At 40.2% G+C, this 25,771-nt stretch overlaps 2 protein-coding genes and 1 long non-coding RNA gene across 3 annotated transcripts; 1 reads left to right on the top strand and 2 right to left on the bottom strand.

Moving 5' to 3' along the window:
- Positions 1-2,116: 2,116 nt before the first annotated feature.
- clint1a (clathrin interactor 1a) lies at positions 2,117-21,660 on the top strand. Its single transcript, XM_083560331.1, has 12 exons — positions 2,117-2,304; positions 7,033-7,137; positions 8,513-8,609; positions 8,922-9,030; positions 10,506-10,670; positions 11,534-11,708; positions 13,340-13,565; positions 14,040-14,127; positions 16,629-16,706; positions 17,608-17,843; positions 19,060-19,243; positions 19,945-21,660. Exons 1-12 carry the CDS (start codon positions 2,264-2,266, stop codon positions 20,262-20,264), a joined length of 1,824 nt encoding a protein of 607 aa, XP_083416457.1. The 5' UTR covers positions 2,117-2,263; the 3' UTR covers positions 20,265-21,660.
- On the bottom strand, positions 2,164-7,442 carry LOC310736740. Its single transcript, XR_014536644.1, has 2 exons — positions 3,460-7,442; positions 2,164-3,418 (listed from the first exon to the last, which is right to left on the bottom strand). It is a non-coding gene; the product is annotated as an uncharacterized lncRNA (long non-coding RNA).
- A 1,273-nt stretch (positions 21,661-22,933) lies between the features above and the next one.
- On the bottom strand, positions 22,934-25,770 carry lsm11 (LSM11, U7 small nuclear RNA associated). The gene is made up of 4 exons (XM_083560442.1): positions 25,004-25,770; positions 24,769-24,908; positions 24,341-24,424; positions 22,934-23,566 (listed from the first exon to the last, which is right to left on the bottom strand). Exons 1-4 carry the CDS (start codon positions 25,458-25,460, stop codon positions 23,273-23,275), a joined length of 975 nt encoding a protein of 324 aa, XP_083416568.1. The 5' UTR covers positions 25,461-25,770; the 3' UTR covers positions 22,934-23,272.
- Between the last annotated feature and the right edge of the window lies 1 nt (position 25,771).

The following is a 25,771-nucleotide window of genomic DNA, read 5'->3' as shown; positions in this document are numbered from 1 at the left end:
TTGAACCAGTCTGTCATTCCTACTGTACACTTCACTGCTGTCACACTATCCTCATACATGTCCTGCACCACCCTCAAATACTTCTCTGACACACCTGACTTCCTCATACAGTACCACAACTCCTCTCTTGGCACCCTGTCATATGCTTTCTCTAAATCCACAAATACACAATACAACTACTTCTGACCTTCTCTATACTTCTTCATCAACATTCTCAAAGCAAATAATGTGGTGCTCTTCCTCAACATGGAACCATACTGTTGCTCACAGATGGTCACCTCTTCTCTCAGCCTGGCTTCCACCACTCTTTCCCATAACTTCATGGTGTGACTGATCAACTTAATTCCCCTGTAGTTACTGCAGGTCTGCACATCCCCCTTATTCTTAAAGATCGGTACCAGCACACTCCTTCTCCATTCCAAAGGCATCCTCTCACCTTCCAGAATCTTGTTCAACAATTTTGTTAAAAACTCCACTTCTATCTCTCCTAAACATCTCCATGCTTCTATTGGTATGTCATCTGGTCCAACCGACTTTACACTCTTCATCCTCTTAATCTCTTTTCTCACTTCCTCCTTACTAATCCTATCCACTGCCTGCTTCACTATCTCCACACCATCTCTCTCTCTCTCATTTTCCTCATTAATAAGCTGCTCAAAATACCCCCTCTATCTTCTCAACACACTCTCCTCACTAGTCAACACATTTCCATCTCCATCCTTTATTGCTCTAACTTGCAGCACATCCTTCCCAGCTCGGTCTTTCTTCCTGGCCAATCTGTATAAATCCTTTTCTCCTTCCTTAGTGATTCCAACCTCTCATACAGCTCCTCATATGCCTTTTCGTTTGCTTTAACCCACACCCTATGATCCTGCCATTTTCATCCTTTTAGCAAAATCTACCACCATCTGCCCTTCCACATTCCTCTACTTAAGGCCATACCTACCCATCACCTCCTCATCACCTCTGTTTCCTTCACCAAAATGCCCATTTAAGTCTGACCCAATCACCAATCGTTCATTCCTAAGTACATTTTCCACCACTTCATCTAACTCACTCCAGAATATTTCCTTGTTCTCCATCTCACAACCCACTTGTGGAGCATAAGCACTGGTGACATTTATCATCACCCCTTCAACTTCCAGCTTCACGTTCATCACCCTATCAGAAACTCTCTTCAACTCTACTACTCTCTTGCTGTACTCTTCCTTCAGGATCACCCCTACACTATTTCTATTTCCATCCACACAATGAAAGAACAGTTTAAACCCACCTCTAATGTTCCTGACCTTACTTCCTTTTAACTTGGTCTCCTGAACACAGAACATATGTACCTTTCCCCTCTCCATCATATCAGCTCCCTCTCTCCATTTACTATTCATAGTACCAAACTCTAACCTTCACTCTCCTCCACTTCTCCTTTCCCTGCTGTCTCTGTAGACATCTTCCTCCTCTTCTTCTCCTCCTTCAGCCAACAGAAGCCCAATTTCCACCGGTACCCTGTTGGCTAACAATACCTGTGGCGGTTGTTGGTAACTCGGGCCTCGATCGATCCGGTATGGATTTCTGATTCCTGATCCGCATATTTGATTTGGCACAGGTTTTACGCTGGATGCTCTTCCTAGGCAAACCCTACCCATTTATCCGGGCTTGGGACCGGCACTAAGAGTGCACTGGCTTGTGCAACCCTAATAGCTGGTTTACTTTTATTAGTAATGTATTTTTATTATGATTATTTTCAACAACAACAACAACAACAACAACAATAATAATTATAATAATAATAACAAACCATGGTGCAGTTGAGAAAGAAACTTTAAACCATGAAATCACCAATTAAACCATTTCTTACTATAATCGTTGATTTGTTCATTGATTTTGTACAATTCTTCTATTTTATATCCAGCTCACTGCACATATCGGAAACATGGTCGTCTACTATTAATGTAGTTTCCTTTTGCCTTTCTAAACATGAACTATTCGCGATATGCAGTAACTCTATCGGTTCAAACTCTGTGCTGTCAAACTCATTCAACAAGTGGTGTAGGACTCCTTCCGTCCTTTGCGTAACCTACGCCTGTGACGTAGCAGGCTCATCACCATGACAACCCGGCCGGCCCACTGCCACTCGCGCAGCCTGAAACTAGTTTGGAGAGTTGAAGCTTTTGGTTTCGCGACAGTCGGACTTTCACAACTACTGGATTGAAACGCGGGCTGGAAGACGGGATTCCCGCGACGGAAAACCTTCATCCACTGAGTCAAGATGTTGAACATGTGGAAAGTTAGAGAACTGGTTGATAAAGCGTAAGTATTATTTTATTATTTTTTATTTATTTTATTTTTTTCGAAGATACTCGGCTGTTCCGTCGACGCTCCCTGTTCTACCTGTTCGGAAAGAGACACGTATTCAGTCCCTGACGTCACGTCGCACTCTTTTTTTTTTTTGATAGCAGCGCGCTAGTTAGCATTAGCGAGCTAACCCAAGGTGCGAGTTTTGTTGACCTTAGGTGGCTAGTTTAGCAACTGTCGAGATTGTTAGCCGAAGTAGGTTGCTGATTCTGGCCTCTTTATGGCATTAATCGTGACTGGTTTAAATTGGGTTTCCATTAAAAATGTTCACACCAACCACTTGCATACATTTGCTATATAGGTAGCATTAGCTAGATAGTATGGACGCTAAGTTGCCGCTTGTAATAATTAAATACAGAGGATATAGCCAGTCAGGTCCGAGTTTTGAATGGGATTTGCAGAACTGATTAGATGCAACTTGTTGACAATGAGCTTAATGGGCTGTTAACACAAGTCCAGCTCACTTCGCTGCGCTATTATGACACTGCTAATGTTGATTAGGATTACAAGGTTATTGAAGTCGGCTTTTGATCAATTGCTTGGAACCTGTTTGCTACAGGAGATGTCTCGGGTGTTGCCAAGTTACATGGCGGAATCCGGTCTAATTTTTGATCCAAGTTTGAATTTCTAACACCATGATTATGCACATGCAGAGGAAAGATACGATCTCTAGCTGAGTTGTTTTGTTCGATCCTTCAGCCGACCTGATGGTTTCAGATTTCAGTCACAGTAACGTTAATCAGACACGCGAAATTTTGTATGAGTGCAAACATGATAAAGTTGCCTGTGTGGAAAAAAATGGCCTGTGGACATGGCCTGCTTTTGAGCTTGCTTCCCTAAACACTTAAAATGAAACATAAATACTACTATTATGGCAACTTAAAGTGAACTAAAATGAATATGGCCTTGTTGGGTTGGAAGTCTAATCTTGAAGTGATAAATTGTCTGATCTGGGTGGAGGTGGATGCATTGTTCCAGCTTTACAGTCATAAACCAATTCTTTGATATGTATATTACAAGGATGGCACAGTGGCAAGAAATCATACCTCACAGCCCAGAGTCCTAGACCCTGCCTTTAATCCTGTCCCGGATCCTGCTTCTAACTCTGACTGCCTCTAATCCTGTCCCGGACCCTGCCTCTAACTCTGACTGCCTCTAATCCTGTCCCGGACCCTGCCTCTAACTCTGACTGTGTCTAATCCTTTCCCGGACCCCATTTCTAACTTTGACTGCCTCTAATCCTGGCCTTTAAATCTAATAGTATCTAATCCTGTCCCGGATCCTGCCTCTAACTCTGACTGTGTCTAATCCTGTCCCGGACCTTGCCTCTGATTTTGCCACTGACTCTGATTGTCTCTAATCCTGTCCCTGATTCTGCTTTTACCAACCCTGCTTGTCTCTGTATCAGGTGGGTTTTACCCCATTTTCTAAATACATGCCTGTACATGAACTGAAAGCACAAATGCAGTGCACAAATAGAGACACCTCCCTCCTAGTGTTCCCAGGATAGGCTCCATATCCATCCAGAATTAACCAGAATAAATCACTTCCTGAAAAGTTTTATGGCCTGCACAAATGAAAGTTTTTTTCTTTTTTTGTTTGTTTTTTTGCACCACTACCCCCACACGAAATGAGAAAGGAATGTTGATTGTTGGTTAAAGCAGCAAATGACAAAATAGTCATCAATAATTAAAAGGTGGGGCTTGAAAATTATAAAGCAATAACTGTTCCGAAATGTGTAGTTATTTTTTGTGGCTTACACTTAAAATTACAACTTCTTTGCTTTGGTGGTGGTGGTGGTGGTGATGGTGGTGCTTTTTAAATCTCAAGCATGGACCGTGATTTGCCATCGCCTGGAAAAAAACAGACGGTTGTTCTGTCTGACATTTAGTGTGTGTGCTGTTCATTTTGTTTGTTTTTTTCCCCCAGTTTTCTCCTGACCTGTTCTCTGCTGTGTGGCTTTTTCAGCAGGTCTTTGTTTAAATACCGTCTTGTTTAAGTGAAGGGGAACTATGTTGTAACTGTTAATTTGTAGTAAAGTCTAGCAGCTAAGTTTTTTTTTTTTTTTTTTTCCTAAAGTATTACAGGAAGTGCTTTGTAAAAGTATGTATTGAGCAAACAGCAGTCATATTCTGAGTCTTGACAGTAGGGAAGTTGACGCATCTCGTGAAAGCCACTATCAGCAGGAAATAAAGAAAATGCAGCAGCGCGTATCTGTGTAACAGATCTGGGTCGTTGAAAAAGCGATGCCAGCAAAAATTGTAAATGTAAATTCAGGTTTAAGGTTATGTACAGCATTAATTTATTTGCAGCTAACATTTTTATGCTTGGTAATTGTTGGCGCTACATTTGTGATTCTCAGGACTTGTTGCTTGTGCTGTTTATGAAAAAAAGAAAAGGGGGGAAAAAAAGGCCACATTGCTCAATGCATCTGCATATTGCAGACGTCTCGGTGAAGCCAGTATATACTGTTCAGCAGGGGGGGGTGTAATATTATATATCATTATATTTTAGTTGCGCTGGAAAAACAGTGGCTTGGTCCTAAAGCCAAGTGGGCTGTTGTCAAAACCCGCAGATTATTTCGAGCGTCGCGGGTCTTCATGGGAAGTTCTTAAGGTTCACACTTTCAATGAACCTGTTTGCTCTGAATTCTCTGCAGCCCCACCTAATTTTTCAGCTCTCACTTGCAGAACCAGACTGCCTGTTTTGTCATTCATATCCCTTTGCTGCTTAACAGGTTTCAGTTCACAACCTGTGCTGCAATCTTGCCCTTTTTTTTATGCTTTGCGAATCAACACTTAAAGAAACAGTTATAACTTTGAAACATTTATTTATTATTAGCATAAACAAATTATTTCTATTTCCCACAAGTAAAACCAGCAGGAAGGACAGGGTGTGGTGGGGACTTTCAACTTTTCAACGTTTTTGTGCGTCATTTGCAATGTTTTAATATCCGATTGAACATGGTAAAGTTAGCCACTAAATTCTGAGTAACATTGATAATTCTTGGGAAACAAGAAGCATTGCCAGGTCTATCAGATTTGCTTCTCTCCTTATTTGCTTTAGTTATAGTTGTTCTCCGCCCACAACCTTTACCACAAAAGATAAAATCCAGGACGACCCTTGTGTGTGTGTGTGTGTGTGTGTGTGTGTGTGTGTGTGTGTGTGTGTGTGTGTGTGTGTGTGTGTGTGTGTGTGTGTGTGTGTGTGTGTGTGTGTGTGTGTGTGTGTGTGTTTCCTGTTGCATAAATGTACCTATGAAAATAGGAGGACTTTCTCCTGAGGTAATAGGGTAGAGTAAGAGATGCAAGTTGGAATGTATTTCCTGAAATATTTATGAAACCAGGTTAATCTTGTAGCTGTAGTCAAATGTGTATGGCAATGTTCCATTTATTGACGAGGCTAAAGTAAGCACAAGGCACGGTGTGTTTGTTTTTTATGGCGGGGTGGGGGTGTAAGGATAGAACCCCACTATGTGTGTTTTGTGTTGTATATAATGTTGCTATTTGACAGACAATAAATCAATAATCTGTCCTTCCACTGATTTGGTCACCAGAGATCTTCAGTAATATCTGTTAAAGGCTCATGTAGCTGAAGAGCATTCATTCAGGATTGATTGCTGATTTGGAAACTAAGTACTGATTAAGGAAGGGGAATAATGTTTTTTTGCAGTTAAGACTGACGAGTGCTGTGTTTCGCAATTGTGGGCCATTTATTCACTGCCCCATCTTGCTTGGTAGAGTTATTGCAGCTAATGGTCAGAAATGGGAATGCTAATAGAAGCCAATTAAAGTATAAATCACTGTTCTTTTCTTTCCCGAAGAAAGTTAACAGAAGAGTTGATAGCATGGTTGCCAGGTGGATTTTTTTGTTACGCCAAGTTGACCTGGTTTAAAAAATATTTTTGGCAACCAAACATGAGATTGCTGTGTATTTACAGTTATTTTATTGCACAACACATCGCAAAGATTGGAAAATGAATGAAACCAAGGCCGAGGATAGAGTATTCCCCTGCTGGACTTTTTAAATCTAGTTTCAGGTCCTTTTTTGTAGAATTTAACATCTAGTTGAGCAGGAAATAGAGCTTCAACTCTTAATCCTGGTTCTTGATACTAGTGCATCTGAGTAACAGGTGATGCAGAACACACCTGCTTTTTCCAACACAGTTGAACAAAGGAATCTAAAACCGCTAAAACGAACCGCTATACTGTTTCCTGGATGACTGTGTTTTTCACTATCAACTTCCTATTAAATGGTGAGTTGAAACATTTGCTATGTAAAATCCTATAGTATAAGTCAAGTGTAAAACTTATCAAACTATCAACAATATGTCCAGTTATTGCCCAGTTTCTCGCTGTACAAAAATGTAGGTACAATGACAGTACATGAGTGTTCAAATAGTTCATGGTAAGCTGAAATAAAGAGGAGAAACCTTCTGTATGAATTAATGTCCCCAAACCCGGTAAAATGTGCCAATACTTTTATTTTCTGAACATCCGTGTTGATATGGGTTACATGCTGAACGTGTGCTTGAGGGGACCTTCCCACTTTTAAGAGCAGAAATTCCATATTGAGGGGGAATTTTCTTTCTTTTCGAACAACTTCTGATTTCATTTGTTCTTTGGTATCTCATAATTAGCCTATGATTAAACTTTTACTGCTTCATGTGGTCTTCCTTTACAGAACCAATGTTGTTATGAACTACTCAGAAATTGAATCTAAGGTTCGAGAGGCCACAAACGATGACCCATGGGGACCCTCAGGACAGCTAATGGGAGAGATAGCCAAGTAAGTAAGATTTACACAATATGGCCAAATCTGAGACCCAAACGTGTTCTAGCATGACACATACCCTATTCATAAGTAAGCTATAAAAAACATGTGGCAGGTTTTTGTCTGCTCCCTACTTCATGAATCAGGATGTTATGCACATGAGTTTGGCGACTGTTAAGAACCCTGGCTCACACACATTTAGCTTGGTGACTGCTCAATTTCCAGACACATGACATCAATACTGATGCTGATCAATAATCCCCAGAATGAACATTCTCATTTCCTCATCATTCACTGTAAAAAAAAATAAATAAATAAAATAATTATATATATATATTTTTTTTTACTCTCGTTTTTTCATGTTGATAAGTTATATTGTAAGATTTTTCTGGATTAACACTTAAAAGTTGACTCAATCAAACTATATATAAAAGGTCATTTAAAAATAAAAATTCATTGCTAATATAAGTAATTAATTGAGAACTAAAATAATGTCTTGGTTTTGCAATGCATTGTGGGATTTTTTTATTATTTTTTGATTGACAGCCCTTAAACAGAAGCAGCCATGCCTTCATTAGTACAAACTCACTAATGTTCTTCTGGCTGAATAAGCACAAATCCATTCACCAATCAAACAATTTGCCTTCCAGAAGTGTAAAAGTTACAGCAAAGTAGGGACTAAAGCCATAAACGGATGTTTAACAAGCAAATATCAGTACAGGTGTCCAAAAACCTTTAGCCGTATAGTGTATTTGTGATGGTTGTATTTAGGCCCGTCGCAGTAAATACTGTATCGACTTACCGCACAAGAATTGGACATGACCTTGATCAAAATAAAAGCCTCAAACAATTTTGCCGTTCACGCTGAGTCTACTTTCTGTGTGAGGGGGGGGTGCAGGGCTCAGGAAGCTCCTCCACACACAGAGCAGGCAGTGACCGGCGAAAAGAAGGCATTACTCCAAGTGTTATTTAATGTTTTTCTTAGGACCACAGCTGTTTTGGAAGGATAAATCTAAATTGACTTGGTTTTTAAAGCCCAATTCACAGCGCCAGTGAGGCAACATTTGGGCATTGAACTGAATAAGAGAGGAAAGCCAGTTAACGTGAATAAGCCGGTGTGTCCACTTTATTTAAAAGCAGTTTCAGTGAAAATAGGCACTATGACTAACCTAAAATCTCACCCAAAACATAACCATCCCACCCAGTAATTTGAGCTGGGAATAAACACATTAAATCTACAAGAATGTTGTTTATTGCAAATATATCTGGTACAATATATAAAATGTAGTTATTGTGACTGGCCTAGTTAATCATCCGCAGCGCTCATTTTGTCTTGTTCGCTGTCCTTGAATTAGCTCAGTGCTTCATCGCTGTCTGTATTCATGTGCAGGTCTACATTCATGTATGAGCAGTTTCCAGAAGTAATGAACATGCTGTGGTTCCGAATGCTGAAGGACAACAAGAAAAACTGGCGGCGAGTTTATAAGGTAAATGAATGAGAGGAGGGGGGGGGTTTACTGTAGCTTTATTCAGATGGAATGGGATTTACACACGGGATAGTCCCATCATATCTTTTGGTTTGTCGTCGTCACTGTCGTCAAATTCTACCTCAATCATTTTCCCCAGTGACTTTTATGGTTCTGAACATTTTAGTCCTGTCTATGATTTTTCAGACAAATCACATCACATCTTGCTTTAGGGAGGGATTACCACTATTAATATGAATTATTTTCATCAAATCCAGAATAGTTTGTGCTTTTTATTTGAACTTACTGAATTATTTTTGTTGTTTTCTCCAGTCGTTACTGCTGCTGGGTTACCTGGTGCGAAATGGGTCTGAGCGGGTGGTCACCAGCACACGAGAGCACCTGTATGACCTGCGCTCGATTGAAAGCTATCACTGTATAGGTGAGTCAGCAGCATTACTGCATGTTCTGTTGAGGAAAAGAAAGCATCACTTCATGATAGATATCACTTTAAAAACTATAATTGAAAAAGAAACAAATGTATTGGCTCACGTGAAGAGCATCTATTGATAAAACATTTTACTATGTTGCATTGTGCATGCAATACGTATAATACAATTGAACCTTGATCAAATACAGGTAACGTTGCTACTGGTTAGGCACTGTGGCATGGAGCCAATCTGAACTTATTTCCTTGAAAAAGAAGTTAGAGCTGATAAAAAGAGAAAGTATTCATAAAAAAGCAATAGCTCTTTATTGACTAAGGTGTAGGCAAAGATGAAAAAGATTATGGCTCTTGCGCCAGAGCTTTTATTGTGTGCAGAGCAGATATCTTGACTGGATTAGGGTTTAAAGCAAGCTCATAATTGCTCGGCTTTGCACATTTATTTCTCTATTTCCTATTTAGCGGTTGTAATTTATCATTCTGTAAACTTAAAAAGAGCCCCGATAATTGCGCTGAGATTTTTTGGCACGGGGTAGCCACCATACACCACCCTCAGTCGTCTTTTGCTATTTATATAAAAATTTATGTTTTTTTACAATCAGAATTGTCTTTATTTATTCTTTATTGTCTAAAGAAAGTTCCTACCCGTTTTAGAGTAAATGAATAGTGCACAATTAATATGTAGGCACTGCACAGCAATGCTGGACTGAAACAAGACCTTTTAATACAAGTAACAGAACCCCTTTTTGTTTAAGTTTGTTTATTTATTTATTAATCTGGATCTATTACATGAACATTTTCTAGAAAGATACAAGGTGCAACTAGATCGAGAGTGCTCAATGCAAATGTAGTAAATCATGATGAATCATGGTTTGCCAAAACATCTGAATGTTTCTTCAAATATGTTAGTAAATCCTTGTCATAGTTAATAAATGCAAATTCTTTGATTATTTACAACGCTCCTATTATTACATTGTAACTAAACTTTGTAATCTGAAATGCAAACAAGCTTTTTCAACGTTTGCTGGTTTCTACCTCTTAACACATTTACAGACAGTGGGTTCTGAATCTTATTTAATAAACATTCTGTATACTGCTAATGTATTTACTTTTACACAGTGCCATTAATACATAGATTGCAAGACAGGTATTGGTATAGCTGTTTTCTACTAATCACTCAAATGACAGGTTTTTTCTAATTCATGCTGTGGCCACAACTTTGCACTAATACTGATTGATAAAGATTTTTCTCAGCTCACCAGTGGCAGTGTTTTAAAATATTGTATGGTAATTTCAGTTTTGGGCCAAACGCGAATCTAGTTCCTTTTGACATATTTGCCGATGAAAACTGTTTTGACCGAATTGTGCCTCATGAAGTTTTGTACATCAGATTGTTGCCAAGCATAGATATTGCTTTGCACAGCAGGCATAGTCTTAAAGAGATTAAAGTCAGCAAGAGGTCATTTTTGCAGATGAGAATGGGAAGGACCAAGGCATCAACGTGCGGCAGAAGGTAAAGGAGATGGTGGAGTTTGTGCAAGATGATGACAGACTGAGAGAGGAGAGGAAGAAGGCCAAGAAAAACAGGGACAAATATATCGGCGTGTCCTCTGATAGCATGGGGGACTTCAGATACGGTGAGTCCTGCACTCAGAAATGATTTGCCCCATTTTCTCTCTCTCTCTTTCTCATACTCAGTCACTCACTCCCATCCTAATGCTCAGCAGGGACTCTTGCACGTAAATTGGTTGTGCTATGACTGGGGAGTTGTTTATCATGTGTGATTCCATGGTGGTTCTTTCTCTCTCCTTTCTTCAGATTTTTCTCATCCTCTCAGGAGGTTTGTTTTGACGGATAAGTAAACTGGCTTTATTTTGATTGCCAGTAGGAATCTATGTCCTTAACCACATGAAAGCATATATATTTAATTATCTAAAGTTAATCATTTCATTACTTTACTGCCCATTTGTTGTTGTTTATATGTTTATATATATATATATATATATATATATATATATATATATATATATATATATATATATATATATATATATATATATATATATATATATACACACACTGTATATCATCAGGAGCTTTCACTGATGATATATATAAAAATCATCAGTCAAAGCTCCATGTTTCTGTGATTCTTTTAAAAAAAGAATCACTTTTCATTTACTCTTTTGTTGTATACACATAGTGGCAAAACATATATTGGTAATATACAAATTGGTTTGTTGATGTGGAGGATGAGGTGGGTAGTGGCTCACTATTACAAAACAATGATAGGATGGCCCAAGATTTCATAGGCATTTTTAAATGATTCAGCTATTGCAGTACCGAAGGGTAAAACAAGTTTTACTTGTAAGTTTTGCATTCGTGTTTATCTCTCTTTAAAGTGACTGTTTAAGTACACTGATTGTGTAATTCAATTGACTGGAAAAAAAAAAAAAACCTGACTGTTAGTGTTCATTTTGTTCTTTTATGTTCGTTGAAGGTGCTGACAGGTACGAATCGCGCTCCAAGTGGGACGATGACTGGGAAAACAATAAAGGCGTTTTCCCGTTTAGTGAGAAACTGGGAGAGATCGGCGACAAGATCGGCAGCACAATTAATGACACTATAAACACATTCCGCAAGAAAGACAGAGATGACTCGCCAGAGAGATTCGGGTCAGTGCTTCAGGTTATTTTGCTTCTATTGTGACACACAATCAAAACTGAGCACATCAACCTGAGTAATACTACGCTCCAGTCATTGTTTCCCATTCTTCTGATGATTTTCAAGATTAGTTGTCTGGATTAACTGTCAAATACTGCACTTAGAGCTCTGTCCTATAAATTGAATCTCCGGGGTTTTTTTTTTTTTTTTGGGGGGGGGGGGGGGGGGGGTGCCAAAATTAGAATTTAGATTTTTTTTTTTTCGAGCAAAAACAAATGTGCAAATTTACTTTCAATAACAAGTTTTTGTGTTATTTTAGAAAAACAATAATCAATAGAACATGAAAACCTTTTTCGGGTTTAATAAAGTGCAAACTTTAACGAGTGTATACAACTTCTGGTTATTCAAGCAAAGTAAAGTAATATAACAAAATATGAGGGCATTGTAAAGTGCAAACTGCAGACTTAATTTCAATAACCTTTTTATAAAATAAATAGTTGCCACCTGGGAAAAAAAAAATCCCTGGAGAGAATTTTGTAAACCAGTTCAACGTGCACCTTACATGCTAAATAAAATCAAACAGGTGCCAGAGGGCATTTTACATGTTTTTTAGCTAAAAATATAAGCCTGTCCACTATATCAAGATTGAGACATGCCCTGTGGCATGTTACAATGCCCCCACTCGTGCTAAAGACCCTCTCTGATGGAGCCCTTGTAGCAGGAATAGAGAGGTACTTCTTGGCCAGATTACTAAGCCTTGGAAAGTTTGCCTTATGTTGCTTCCACCACTGAAGTGGATCAGTGTCTTTGTCTGTATCTGGGGACAACAAGTAGGACGTCAGCTCAGTTTTAATTTAGGGTCGATTATTTTGCACATATGAATAAATCCAGGCTTTTCAACTTCATGTATGGGTAAATGTCTGGCGATGGAACGCACCACAGCATCAGTAATATCTTTCCATCAAGGCTCCTGCTTATCATATGGGACACAGTGGGAGATTGAGGTGCTGGAATAAATGAGTTGTGCTGCTTCCCCCAGTTGCTTCAAGCTTCACAGAGGTTTTACAGCAGGCTTACAACATCTAAAGTTGCAAACCCAGACCAAGCTCATTGGTTTCGTCAGAGCATGCTGCCATGTTGTATTTCGTATTTCCCAAGTTTGAAGAGGGGGGGGCTTCACATGACTACGGAAGCTCACCAAACCAAAGTGAAATTGTAAAATGCAATTTTCGTTTTTTCAACATCGACATAAAACATAAATTCGAATCAATCGATAATAACCTTCAGGTCGAATTATGCTTTTCTGCACTGTTGTGTTTGGCACCAATAAGCTAATTGCAACCTTACATTTTCCTATACAGTTGGCATGGAATCGTGTGTGTGTGTGTGTGTGTGTGTGTGTGTGTGTGTGTGTGTGTGTGTGTGTGTGTGTGTGTGTGTGTGTGTGTGTGTGTGTGTGTGTGTAGGGGTGGTTGCATCATTTTGCTGCATGCTTTTCAAAATATTTGCATAACACCGTTTTCAATTATAATTTGCATTTGCACAAGGTCTCTTCAACATTTTGTCTTTCTAATCATTGTGATTGTGCACATCGAGAGAATGTATACAAACATTTGAAACTACTTTTTTCTTCATCTTAAAGTGAGACAGAGGAGGAGAGAAATAAAGAGTTCCGTAGCAGGCAGTCGGGCAGAAATGAATTTAAAGATGAAGAGGAGACCGTGACGACCAAAAGTGTTCAGATTGTTCAGGCCACTGAGACTACTGCTACGCGAAAGAAGGCATCCACCCCTTCAAAAACTATAGACCTGGGGGCAGCGGCCCATTACACTGGTGATAAATCTGCCACAAACACAAATGCCACCAAGGTAATAAAAGTTGAAATTTTTTTATTTAGCCCTTTATAGTTGTCAGTTGCTATGACATCAGTAACGCAGTTTAATTGACGTAAAGTCCGGAACTATGGAAACATACTGCTGTAAAATAAAATCACATGTTAAACATGGATAAGCAATTCAATTCAATTCAATTCATTTTTATTTGTATAGCGCTTTTAACAATGAACATTGTCTCAAAGCAGCTTTACACAGATAATGCGGTGATTAAAAATGAATATGTTCTTTATGAGTAAGTTTGTCCCTGATGAGCAAGCCGGTGGCGACTGGCGACTGTGGCAAGGAAAAACTCCCCGAGATGGCATAAGGAAGAAACCTTGAGAGGAACCAGACTCAAGAGGGAACCCATCCTCATCTGGGTTACACCGAATGTCCATAAGCACTGTACTATGAGAATCCACAACATTGATTATATGCCACTAATCGTGTTTCTCTTCTTTTCATCAGCCAACTGTCTCAGGTACAAATCAGTCCAGTGGTGGTCTTGTGGATTTGTTCATGGCAGATTCTACACCAGTGAAGCCAGCTTCTACAGGTTATTTCGCACATAAATGTTCATATAATTCCTAGTGATAAGGAATATCTAGGTTTGCCCCATGTTTGCAGTTTATGTTTTTAAATCATACAATTTACTGTCATTTAGTCTTATTCAAAGCAAATAGTTTAAGGACTTCCATGGTGATGCTTACGGAAGATGATAAATAACAGTGTCATCACCTGGCGTTGTGGTTTTGAAGGCTGTGTGTGTGTGTGTGTGTGTGTGTGTGTGTGTGTGTGTGTGTGTGTGTGTGTGTGTGTGTGTGTGTGTGTGTGTGTGTGTGTGTGTGGGCACGCACATGAGTGTGCATGTGCGCAAAGTGCACCAGATGGGCTGTCCTGTAGCCCCTGTCCACTGGAGCAGTTAGTTGCCAGGACCAGATGTTAGAGTGGTCCCATGTGGAGTTGGAGTGCTGAGCAGATGTGTCGTTCTCATTTCTCCCTATCTCTTTCTCCACTTTCCTAATATACATCAGTCAAACAGCTGCTTCTGTCTCTCAGCATCAGTTTTCTAACCACATTTGACTAAATCCAACAAGAAACAAGGACAGTTTGTGTGGGCAGAAAACAAGCCAACAGCCAGTCTTATTTCCTCTAAAGGTATTTATAGAGCAAAGTGAAGTGGTGTCATAGTTACATACTTGCATGTATTTTACAGTGGATTTAAAATTCAGGGTTTGTAATGTTAAGCCAGATAGCAAGATGAAATCTTGGAAGTCTCTGATCTGCATTTAATGGTACATTTCAAACAAAAAAATTTAAGTGAAAGGGGGATCTGAAGCCATTCGAGGAATAGACCCTGACCATGAGATGTCTGTCTATTGCAGGGCACTATGCTGCTCCCTCGGTGCAGGTTTGAACTAGGTGCCCTCAAGTTGTAATAATCTGATGGTCAGAGTGGACATTTGCATGCTATATTTACTAACCCAAGGGAAAAAACATACAGAAATTACTAACGTTTATTGTCAAAGCAATTACAAGCATTTGTTCGAGAAGGTGGATACTAGGCGACAGTGCTTTGTAGCAGGCAGGAACTGAATGGGAACGTGTTGGAGCAGTAGGGTACTGGCTGGGAGTATGGTTTAAGCAGGTGGGTGCTGGGTGCGGACTGTGTTTGAGCAGGTGGATTTTGACTTGAAAGTAAATGAGCAGGTGTTTAATGGGTGGGGTGCTGTGTTGAAGCAGGTGGGTACCGGTTGAAGACTGTGGTGCAGGTGGGGACTATGGTGTAGGTGGGTACTGTGTTGGATCAAGTGGGTAATGGATGGGGACTGTGTTAATGCAGGTGGGGATTGTTTTGGAGCAGGTGGGTAATGGGTGTGGAATGTGTTGGTGCAGGTGGGAAATGTGTGTGGACTGTTTTGGAGCAGGTAGGGACTGTGTTGATGCAGGTGGGTAATGGGTGGGGACTCTGTTGGTGCAGGTGGGTAATGGGTGGGGACTCTGTTGGTGCAGGTGGGTAATGGGTAGGGACTGTGTTGGTGCAGGTGGGTAATGGGTGGGGACTCTGTTGGTGCAGGTGGGTAATGAGTGGGGACTCTGTTGGTGCAGGTGGGTAATGGGTGGGGACTGTGTTGGTGCAGGTGGGTAATGGGTAGGGACTATGTTGGTGCAGGTGGGTAATGGGTAGGCACGCTGTTGGTGCAGGTGGGTAATGGGTGGGAATTGTTTTGGAGCAGGTAGGGATTGTGTTGGTGCAGGTGGGTAATGGGTAGGGACTGTGTTGGTGCAGGTGGGTAATGGGTAGGGACTGTGTTGGTGCAGGTGGGTAATGGGTGGGGACTGTGTTGGTGCAGGTGGGTAATGGGTGGGGACTGTGTTGGTGCAGGTGGGTAATGGGTGGGGACTGTGTTGGTGCAGGTGGGGATTGTTTTGGAGCAGGTGGGTAATGGGTGGGGATTGTTTTGGAGCAGGTGGGTAATGGGTGGGTATTGTTTTGGAGCAGGTGGGTAGTGGGTGGGGATTGTGTTGGTGCAGGTAGGGACTGTGTTGGTGCAGGTGGGTAATGGGTGGGGACTGTGTTGGTGAAGGTGGGTAATGGGTGGGGATTGTTTTGGAGCAGGTGGGTAATGGGTGGGGATTGTTGTGGTGCAGGTGGGTAATAAGTGGGGATTGTTTTGGAGCAGGTGGGTAATGGGTGGGGATTGTGTTGGTACAGGTGGGTAATGGGTGGGGATTGTTTTGGAGCAGGTGGGTAATGGGTGGGGATTGTGTTGGTACAGGTGGGTAATGGGTGGGGATTGTTTTGGAGCAGGTGGGCAATGGGTGGGGATTGTGTTGGTACAGGTGGGTAATGGGTGGGGATTGTTTTGGAGCAGGTGGGTAATGGGTGGGGATTGTGTTGGTACAGGTGGGTAATGGGTGCGGATTGTTTTGGAACAGGTGGGTAATGGGTGAGGATTGTGTTGGTACAGGTGGGTAATGGGTGGGGACTGTGTTGGAGGACAGTGCTTGTTTTAAAATCTTTTTAATTTTTTCTTTCTCTCTGCTCTTGTCTAGATTTACGCTCAGACCTGTTTGGAGGTTTTGCAGATTTCTCATCAGCTGCAGCTACAGCCAGTCTTCCTACAACAGCTGGTAAGCACATATTAACAGTACATCAGAAATTTAGCATTGAGTTGCACGGGTGTCATTGGTGTTGTCATTATAACAACCCATTTAGCAATAAAACTTGATATATTATTTAAAAAACAATTAAGCATATTATAACGTAACAAAAAATAAATAAAAGTTATAAAAATTTTTACGAGCAACATTCACTTTTCATTTTATTTTTATTTCACTTTTTTTTGCACTTATGTTTACTTATATAATGTTTATGATGAAGTGATTGATGGGTTTTTATTTAAACTAATGACCTATAATATACTTTAACATAAATATTCATTATTTTCATGACCTCATGTATCGAATTGTTCGATTAAAGTAGTTTGAATTTTAATCCTCAAGAGAAGGAAAAAACTCCCCCCTCCTAGCACACACTTTTTTTTTTTTTTTTTTTTTTTGCACTCCAGCTATTTCGAGCAAGTGACACAAATGTAACAGAAGGCTGTTGGTATTTGCAACGGGGCCATCGCCTGTTGTCGTCATCATATGCCTTTTTATGAAAACCAGCGAGCATAAAGCTCTTAAATATTGAAAAGGAAAAGGAGGGCAAGCCATATGGTTGAGCTCTGTGCTAAAGCTAATGAGGACAGACACATTTCAACTTGTGTTGGGCAAAACATCTCCCACGGTCTGCTTGGGAGAAAGGGAAATGTGCTGGATTAAATCTGATGCTCAGGCCTAGGATTATGTAGCTTTATTTTCTGATACTGCATTTTGCAGTGGTTGATCTTTATCATCAGTTTATTATAGTTAAAGGTGCTTTAATGCAGTATAAAACAATTATTTAATTTCCCTCTCAACATTAACAAATCCAACTTATAGCATGTGATTTAATTTCGAGCAATTCATTAAAACTTTTTTGTCCACTTAGCCTCAGCACCTAGTGGAAATGGAGATTTTGGAGAGTGGAACGCGTTTTCAGACGTGCAGTCGGCCCCTCCGCCTGTAAACCCTGCAACAACAAACCTGTATGCACCTGCTTCTGCCTCCACAGTGCCCTCCGCTGATCTTTTTGACCTCATGGGTCCTTCTCTTAACACCAACATCAGCGCTTCCCAAAACATAAACTTCTCCATGACCAGCACTCTTCCCATGTCCAAATCTCAGGTGTGTGTAACTTCCACTTATTGTTATACGCATTTCTTACAGTTAACTGATCTTTCACAAATTTGGCATTGACCGTGATTCTTTCAGCTTGCAATGACTTTCTTCTCAAACCACCAAGTGTAATAAAAGCTACTCGGTTTGGAGACTTTGTGGTGGAGCAGACTCTTGTTAACATGTTAATAGCCTCTAAGTGGGATGTTCTGATTGATTTGTAGTAACTTGGTCTGATTTGATTTGTAAGTTTATGTAATATGCAGTTAAAACGTATGCAATTGTAACATAAAATCTCGAGCACGTTCCATGATTTACATTCCCTTCATATTTCGCCTCTAAAACCACATTAGGGTGTATAGAGTATACCGAGTAAAACATCTGAACGCCCATCTGTAACATAATTAATACGGTATGTTTAGAGTGGAAAAGCTCAATAAACAAGATTTACCCAAGGAAAGACAATATCGGTTGAGAGTTTGAGCAGGCGGTTTTGAGAGCAGAAGAACATGAAAGCGAGACAAAGGAGGGTTAACAAACAGCACTGGTACAATTTCCACCCACCCCCTTCATATTATCCACCAACCCCTGCCCCCCTGGGACACCCATCACAGAGCCTAGCAGAATGAAGAAGAACAAGTTTGAGTCAGAAAATCATTAAACTGAAACAAAAGCCTCATGTAAAGATGATATTTGCATGCTAAAAACCTGACCTACTTTAAAATGGCAACATTTGTTTGGCTAAAGAAAAAAGTATAACCCCCCCCACCCCCCACAGACACACACACACACACACACACACACACACACACACACACACACACACACAAACAATAAAACAAAGCTTCTTAGTCATCATTGTTATAGACTAATAACTGTCAAGAAACCTGATAACCTCAAGAGATTTTGCTTCAATCGCTAGAATTCTTCACACTGACCCCTGTTTTCTGACTTTTTATTCTTCTTCTTTTGAGCATTTATTTTTTTTTTTTTTTTTTATATATATTTTTTTAAAGCAAATAAATTCCAAATGCAAGTGATATTAAAAAAAAAAAAAAAAAAAAAAAAAGCCCCTAACCATGTAAAACTCCTATCTTGTAAATAAATCATTAGTACAGTTGAATTAGGTGGCTGGAATAGGACATCGTCTCGGTCATTCATTTGGGGTGTGGTGCAGTGGTCATCCTCAGTTTAAACCTCTGTTGTTTTCTTCTATGGGGTTTAGCCTCTGCAGAGTATGGGAACTCCACTGGTGCCTCAGCATTCTGTGCAGAAACATGAAGCCAAGAAGGCCTCTGTGCCATCCACTTGGTCTGATTCCAATCTCAACATCAGTCTGGACTACCTGGGACCTGGCATGCAACCCCCGAAACCAAGTCAGCCCACACTCAACATGATGCAGCAGCATGGTAATGACTCAACACTGCACAGAAACACAGCACGACAAAATGTCTGCCTCTGATAACAAGGTTACAGTCAATTTCATAATCGCCACATATTACCACATATGCTTAAAATGTTGGATTATTGATTGGATCTTTTAAGCTGTAACTTATCATCTTTGATCAGTTTTCTACAAACACTTTACTACAAGTAATATTTTGGTTGGAAAGCTGCAAATATATTTTCCAAAATAGTGGTACCTTGACCTACGAGTTTAATTCGTTCCGTGGACGAGCTCGTATCTCAATTTGCTCGCACATCAAATCAGTTTTCCATATTGAAAATACTTAAAATGGCATTAATCCGATCCAACCCTCAAAATGACACCCCATTTTATGTTTCATGTTATTAAATTAGGAAAATTAGAGGCGATAAGCAGAGGCGGAGGGAAAACAAGTTTTTTTTACTATCAGTACGTATCCCTAAACTTTTAAATTTTTACTTTTTCTTCTTTGATTATCCTAATTTTCGGCACAATCTTCGCTTTCTGGCTTTGCTTCGCCATTTAGCAGCAGCGTCTCGAGCTCGTACCTCAATTTTTTGCTCGCGTAACAGAGGCAAAAAATCGTACCTCGGAAAACTCGTACATTAATGCACTCGTAGGTCAAGGTACCACTGTATTTGAATATGGATTACTTCCTTTCTGAAACACCTTTTTTTTTCCCAGTTCCAGTCAATATGATGACACAGGGATTTGCTGGCATGAACCTTGGCGTGCAGCCGAGCCCTGCCCCTGTACGACCCCCCACCAACCCCATGATGGTAAACATGGGCATGCCACCTGCCATGGGAGGCGGGGCAATGGGCGTAGCTCCTATGGGAGGCCTGCCACTCAATCAGGGCATGATGGGAATGAACATGAACATGGGAATGCCAGGAGCTGTTGGCATGGGGATGGGAATGTCAGTGCCAGGCATAAATATGAGCTCTGCTATGGCACAACCGAAGCACGATGCCTTTGCTGACTTTGCCAACTTTGGCAAATGAATCTGAGAGATGGAGTCTGTAAGCTGGGACAATCTTTGTGGAAGGCAGGAGCATGAAGGATTTTTGAAGAGCTGCAAACAAAGATTACTTGAAAGATGTCAATTAAGGCTGCCCAGAATTTTATTGTTTGCTTACACATTACTGATGTGTAAAAAGGTGAATCTAATCAGTCTGAGTACCACAAGTAGCCACATGGACAGTAGTCCGTATGAGAGAGAAATGTGTGATTTGCACTTCCACTTCTAACATTCAAATCTCGAAAGAATCTTAACTACAGGATCATATATATATATATATATATATATATATATATGATCCTGTAGTTAAGATTATAAATATAAATGGAATGACATTAACTGGCCCCAAATGATGTTCTCACTCTTTCATGTCCTTTTCGAGGATTATTCGAATTTGATTCAATTTAATTTAATATCCTCTATCTAAACTTGTAAATACTATTAAAGAAGATAAGTTATTTAAATACAAGATTATTCATTTAATGATGATTCTTATAATTGATGTGTGAATCAGCGCAGAACTATAGTAAAGAATCATGTTGAGAGCAACCACTGTGGCCTTTGGGACGGGAATATATTTTTATAGAAATGTGATCTGTTTTGCATTTTTATGTGAATGTACATCAGACACACCTGCAGGTTCTGGTCCTTCAATGTCCTTACATACACAGTGCCTATCAACCTGTTGCCTAAACCTTTTTCTGAAGAAGACAATGAGGTTACAGTATTTATTACAGTACTGTACACATTTGAGCATATATGTATGCACGGTTTCGTTTAGGGTTTTTTTTTTATGTTTGTTTGTTTCCCCTATGTTCACTGCATGGCTAGTGTGAATGATAATGTTTTGGGTTGTTTTCATTTGTTTGTTTTCTGAACGTAATAGGATTAAATCTTTCCTTTATGCAAGTCGGCTCATGATGAGTGAGTTGGGTGAGGCTGTATACAGAGATGCGTGAGGTTCACTGTGCGCTTCTGCTCACCGAGTGGAATGTTACATTTTCAAGCCCATCTCGCTATTGTCAGGAGAAGGAACTCAACCCGACGCCTTCTCTCACATGTACAAGCATTACACGCACACGCAAAATGACCAAATTCTGCCTTCTCTTTTCTTCTTTCCAAGGGATTGACGTCTTTTTAAGTTTGTTAGGGTATATGTGTAAGATTGCGGTATCGTATATATATAAAAAAAAAAATATATATATATATATATATATAGGGGTTGATGGATCTTTACTGAAAAACACTATACTTTATATGCAAATTCAACCAACCAACAAAACATCCCTTCTTCTAAAGTGTATGTCCTCACATTCATACACTGATCTGATTGTACCTATAATGGTCTTTTATGTCCGAGATTAAAGAGTTGATTTTCATTTGGATTTTGAAGGTTTGTGTTATTATACTTTTTTTTTTCTTTTTTTTGTTTTCTTTAAGGCTCAAAAGTTGTAATAAAACATTGCTTTTTGTAATTGAGATATAACTATTCCATGATGAAGCAATACTTTATAACATTCCTGCCAGCACATTTATTTAAATGGTCCTTGAGGGAACGTCAGTGGTGTAAGATCAGCAGATTTACTTTCCTTTCCTTATTTTTATTTTTTGTAAATATTTGTGGTTAACTTTTGATCAATTAGTACTGGTCTGTCAAAACTGTGGCGGGTTTATATAAAGTGCACTGAAATTCCAGGCCATGGTTGTGTTTAGCTGTAATATTAATAAATACTGAAGATGCTGTGCACGACTTTGAGTTTTGGTGGTAAGAGTGTGTACAGGTGCAGAAGAGCCTTGATCTGGACACATGGAACCCACATGTGGCCAAGGCCAACTGGCCAGATGATAAATATGCACAAAACAGCCACTTAGGAGTAATAATCAGTTGTTTGATGGCTCAGCAAAAAAGCCTAAGGAGAACTATGAGCAGTTTCCTTGAAAGCTGTGTGACACCAGAATCTAATGCTCATCAGGTGGTTTTTAATTTCCTCACTGTTGTAGCATACGGATATCTTTCTGAACCCGCAAAATAAATGATCTGTGTCAGGTGCAAACATCTGGAGAAATGAAATGTCCTAAGAGATTTGCTGTAAAATCCGATTGTGGGAACTCTGGGTAAGTGCAGAGATCCTCTGTGAGTTCTTTGTCAGTAATTCAAATGTACAGACTGAATATGGAGAATGTTGCCATTTCATTGTGGAAATAGTCTATCAATATTAAATGTGAAATACTTGTGTCTTAGCAAACAAAGGACTGACCAGAAATCATAACTGCTTCCCTATTCGACAAAAGTGCACTTTGCATATATGCAGCTGGATTCATTGTTTTTTTTTCCTATGACATGTTTTGATTAAATGGGTTTTTAAAAAGTGGGCTGCAGTAAGTATTGTGTATTTATGGCTTGTGTACGCAGAGAATAATCACAGTCAGATTCGTCAGGACACTAACAGCCTCTGAATGCGTGTTCAGTCTCCAACTTTAAAAGCTCAATTATTCACGCCGAGCTTTATGAACTCTACAGAGACGCCAATGTCATTTCCAACTGCCACGAAAAAGAGACATAAAACCAACAGGACATTCGGTTTTTTGCCTCTTTCACAATTACGTTTGTCTGAAATGAAAATTGGTACTGATAGGGGACTTGGATTCAAGTTGCAAAGACAAGCTTGTATTTCTTTATTTTTATAAAGAAAGATAATTGAGGTAGAGACATTATTGGTAATATTAGACAAAGAAAAGCAGATAATCGCAGCTGTGAAGAAGCTGGTCATATCGGTCTCATAGCACCATCTAGTGGAGGCATCTGAATATGGTGAGCACTTGCAAATTATTGCAAAGTGTGAATTTTATTTATTTATGTTCTCCACTTTTACAAGTAGGATTACTTTCATATCAATATGATACAATAAGAAGACTCAGCTCCTGTCCTTTTGTCCTCCATTAGAACCAGTAAACGATGCCACATAACCAGTTATCACACTGCTGCAACTCTCACTGAATATGCACAAGGAGAACGTTTTCCCCCCGGATAAAGAGCTGATTGACGTGCCGAGTACGCACTCGTCCGTACTCCACTCTCGGCTTAGGCACCTTCTGCTTTAAACCAGCATCAGATAGGGTTCTCACACACACTGCCAGTCTCTCCTCTGTTTGTCTGGATGCTCGAACTGTTCCGGTGCTGCTCGTGGTGGCAGGATGTGGTTCAGCGCTCGGGTCGTTTGCCCTTGAAGTCTCCGCTTCTGCTTCTTTCCCGGCCGCAGCTTGAACTTGCAACTTTTGAAACAGCTGTAAACAAGATGAGGTTCACACATACAGTGGGATCAGAACGTTTGCCAATATTTAGATCATGGTGTCACTGGTTGACATTTTCTTACCACGATTACTGGACACACAGATGTGTGTGCGCACATCTGGATGTGTGCTATGCATGTTTTAAGTGCTAATAATGACTGCAAAACTGGAAAGACAAATTATTCCATTTTAAGTTAAATTTTTTATCCAAAGAATTCAAGACCTGATGCAGTAATGCCTTGAACAGAACACCAGTCCAGTGCTCCAAATTCTAATTTAAATGTATTTTTTTACGAGCGACTTGTTTTGGGAAACAGGCAGAAGAACACTGGGGGAAATCCACATGCACAGTGAAACGCACAGAAACTCCAGAACACACCTGAGCTCAGAAATCAACCCGAGCTTCCACTGTGACCAAAAAGCTACAAAAAAGTGTACGATTTCTTCATTATTTATTAAGTAATTAAAGAATTTCAAGATGATGCTATCTTGAACGCTCTGAGGCCGCTGTGGGAATTCCGACACAGCGTTCGCTTTTGAACATCTGTCTGCACAGGGGCCTTCAAATCATCATCATGCTCCCTCTAGCACACACCGTTGCTTCTAAGAGCAGCTTTATCTTACAAGCCAGCAGTATTTAACGTCCCTGACAGAGCCGCTGTGGTTTTATCTGGCCAGAATATTCAACTATTCGGAGGAAAGACACAGAGATATTTATCAAACAGAAGTAGATATTTGTGTGTGAACTGGAAAGGTGACGTGTCATACCCTTGTAACGGTCAATGCTTTTTCGTGGTAGAACGCGTCTCCGAATAGGGGCTCTCTGTAGGTCTCATCCACATCCACCATCGCCTACAGAACCACAGAGAGCATTCATGGAGGAAAAACATGATTATGACAGTAACTGGGGACAGGATGTGACATTCACCCATAAACAAAAAATACACACAGTCTCTACTTTTTGCACAATATTCTGTTTGCTGCTAGAGTTTATCAAAACAATACTTTTTTTCGCTTTTGGTTTGTTTCTTTGTGCTCTTCAGGGAGAAGGAGAAGAAGCCGCTTTGCATCTGTGAAACTGCAGCCATCATGTGTTCTCTTCATGACTGAAACACGCACACCGTCGTGTCTCAAAACTCACTTTATACCGAGACTGAACGTGTTCAGAAAATAAATATTCGGGTGTTTTATGTTACCAGGTTCCAGAATTTGTCGAAAGCCACCATGAAGCCGCTACACACTCCTCTCAAACCCTTGAAGGAACGAATATGGACTCGGACTCGGAGTCTCTGCTGGACGCAGCGGTTCAGTTCTCCTAAAGGACTTCCCTCATGCACTACACACACACACACACACACACACACACACAGAAATAAGTTTTTTTTGTCCTATTTTGAAAGTCTTGAGCTCTTTAAAACCTGACACACGTACACGGCATCCTGGTGAGAACATTTTTAGGAGCTTTGCGTTGTGCAGCAGCAGCAGCATGTCGCTTCCCGCCGCTCTCCTCGTCTCCTTCTTCACACGGAACCTTCACTATGAGCTGCTTCAGCCTCTCGATTCTCTCAGGATCCGCGACTCCTCTTTTCGCTTTTCGAATCCTTTTCTCCACATTCTCAGGTTTCGCTCTGCCACGACCGCCTTTCATAAAACTCTCATACTCGGCGAGGTTGTTAAAACACTTGATGTTCGGATACGGCAGCGGGACATCTGGTGAATACAAGGCAAGCAGAGGATCAAACTGATCCGAACTAACATCCAGTTTCTTCTCCACATCACTAAGATCCTTCTCGCCTGGGATCTGCTCCGTACACGTGCTTACACTTCCAGTTTGCTCGCACCGGTGTGAGCTGCTATCACTTCCCACTGCTCTCTCACTTTCCTCCATATTTGAAATAAGGGCAGATTCCGGGGGACTGAAGGTGGAAGCGTGTGTTGGCGTGAATCCTTAAACCAGTACACGCTTCAACTTAAAAGCAGGCACCCTGTGAGAGTGTTAGAGACTAATAAAAACGTTCTCTGATTGTCGTTTGCGCCACTACTTTTTAATAATTATAGTGTTAAACGCGATGCCATTTATTCATTTATTCTTCAGCACATTTTAATAAAGCAACGTAGATTTCTGGGAACAAATATTATTTACTCAGTGCTACACGGAGCTTTAACAGCGGCGCACTGGTTTCGTTTTCAGTCGATAGG

The sequence above is a fragment of the Silurus aristotelis genome (genome assembly GCF_946808225.1).
Source record: "Silurus aristotelis genome assembly, chromosome: 14".
Taxonomy (NCBI): domain Eukaryota; kingdom Metazoa; phylum Chordata; class Actinopteri; order Siluriformes; family Siluridae; genus Silurus; species Silurus aristotelis.
This window is presented reverse-complemented; position numbering and strand designations above follow the sequence as displayed.

What these genes read in the sequence shown, in the direction of transcription:
- clint1a (XM_083560331.1), top strand. Translation starts at nt 2,264, where the DNA reads ATGTTGAACATGTGGAAAGTTAGAGAACTGGTTGATAAAGC. An exon ending in AGAGAACTGGTTGATAAAGC is followed by an intron (nt 2,305 to 7,032) that starts GTAAGTATTATT and finishes CTTCCTTTACAG; the next exon opens with AACCAATGTTGTTATGAACT. An exon ending in GACTCGCCAGAGAGATTCGG is followed by an intron (nt 11,709 to 13,339) that starts GTCAGTGCTTCA and finishes TTCATCTTAAAG; the next exon opens with TGAGACAGAGGAGGAGAGAA.
- lsm11 (XM_083560442.1), bottom strand. Translation starts at nt 25,460, where the DNA reads ATGGAGGAAAGTGAGAGAGCAGTGGGAAGTGATAGCAGCTCACACCGG. An exon ending in TCGACAAATTCTGGAACCTG is followed by an intron (nt 24,425 to 24,768) that starts GTAACATAAAAC and finishes GTGGTTCTGTAG; the next exon opens with GCGATGGTGGATGTGGATGA. An exon ending in AAGCATTGACCGTTACAAGG is followed by an intron (nt 23,567 to 24,340) that starts GTATGACACGTC and finishes TCTTGTTTACAG; the next exon opens with CTGTTTCAAAAGTTGCAAGT.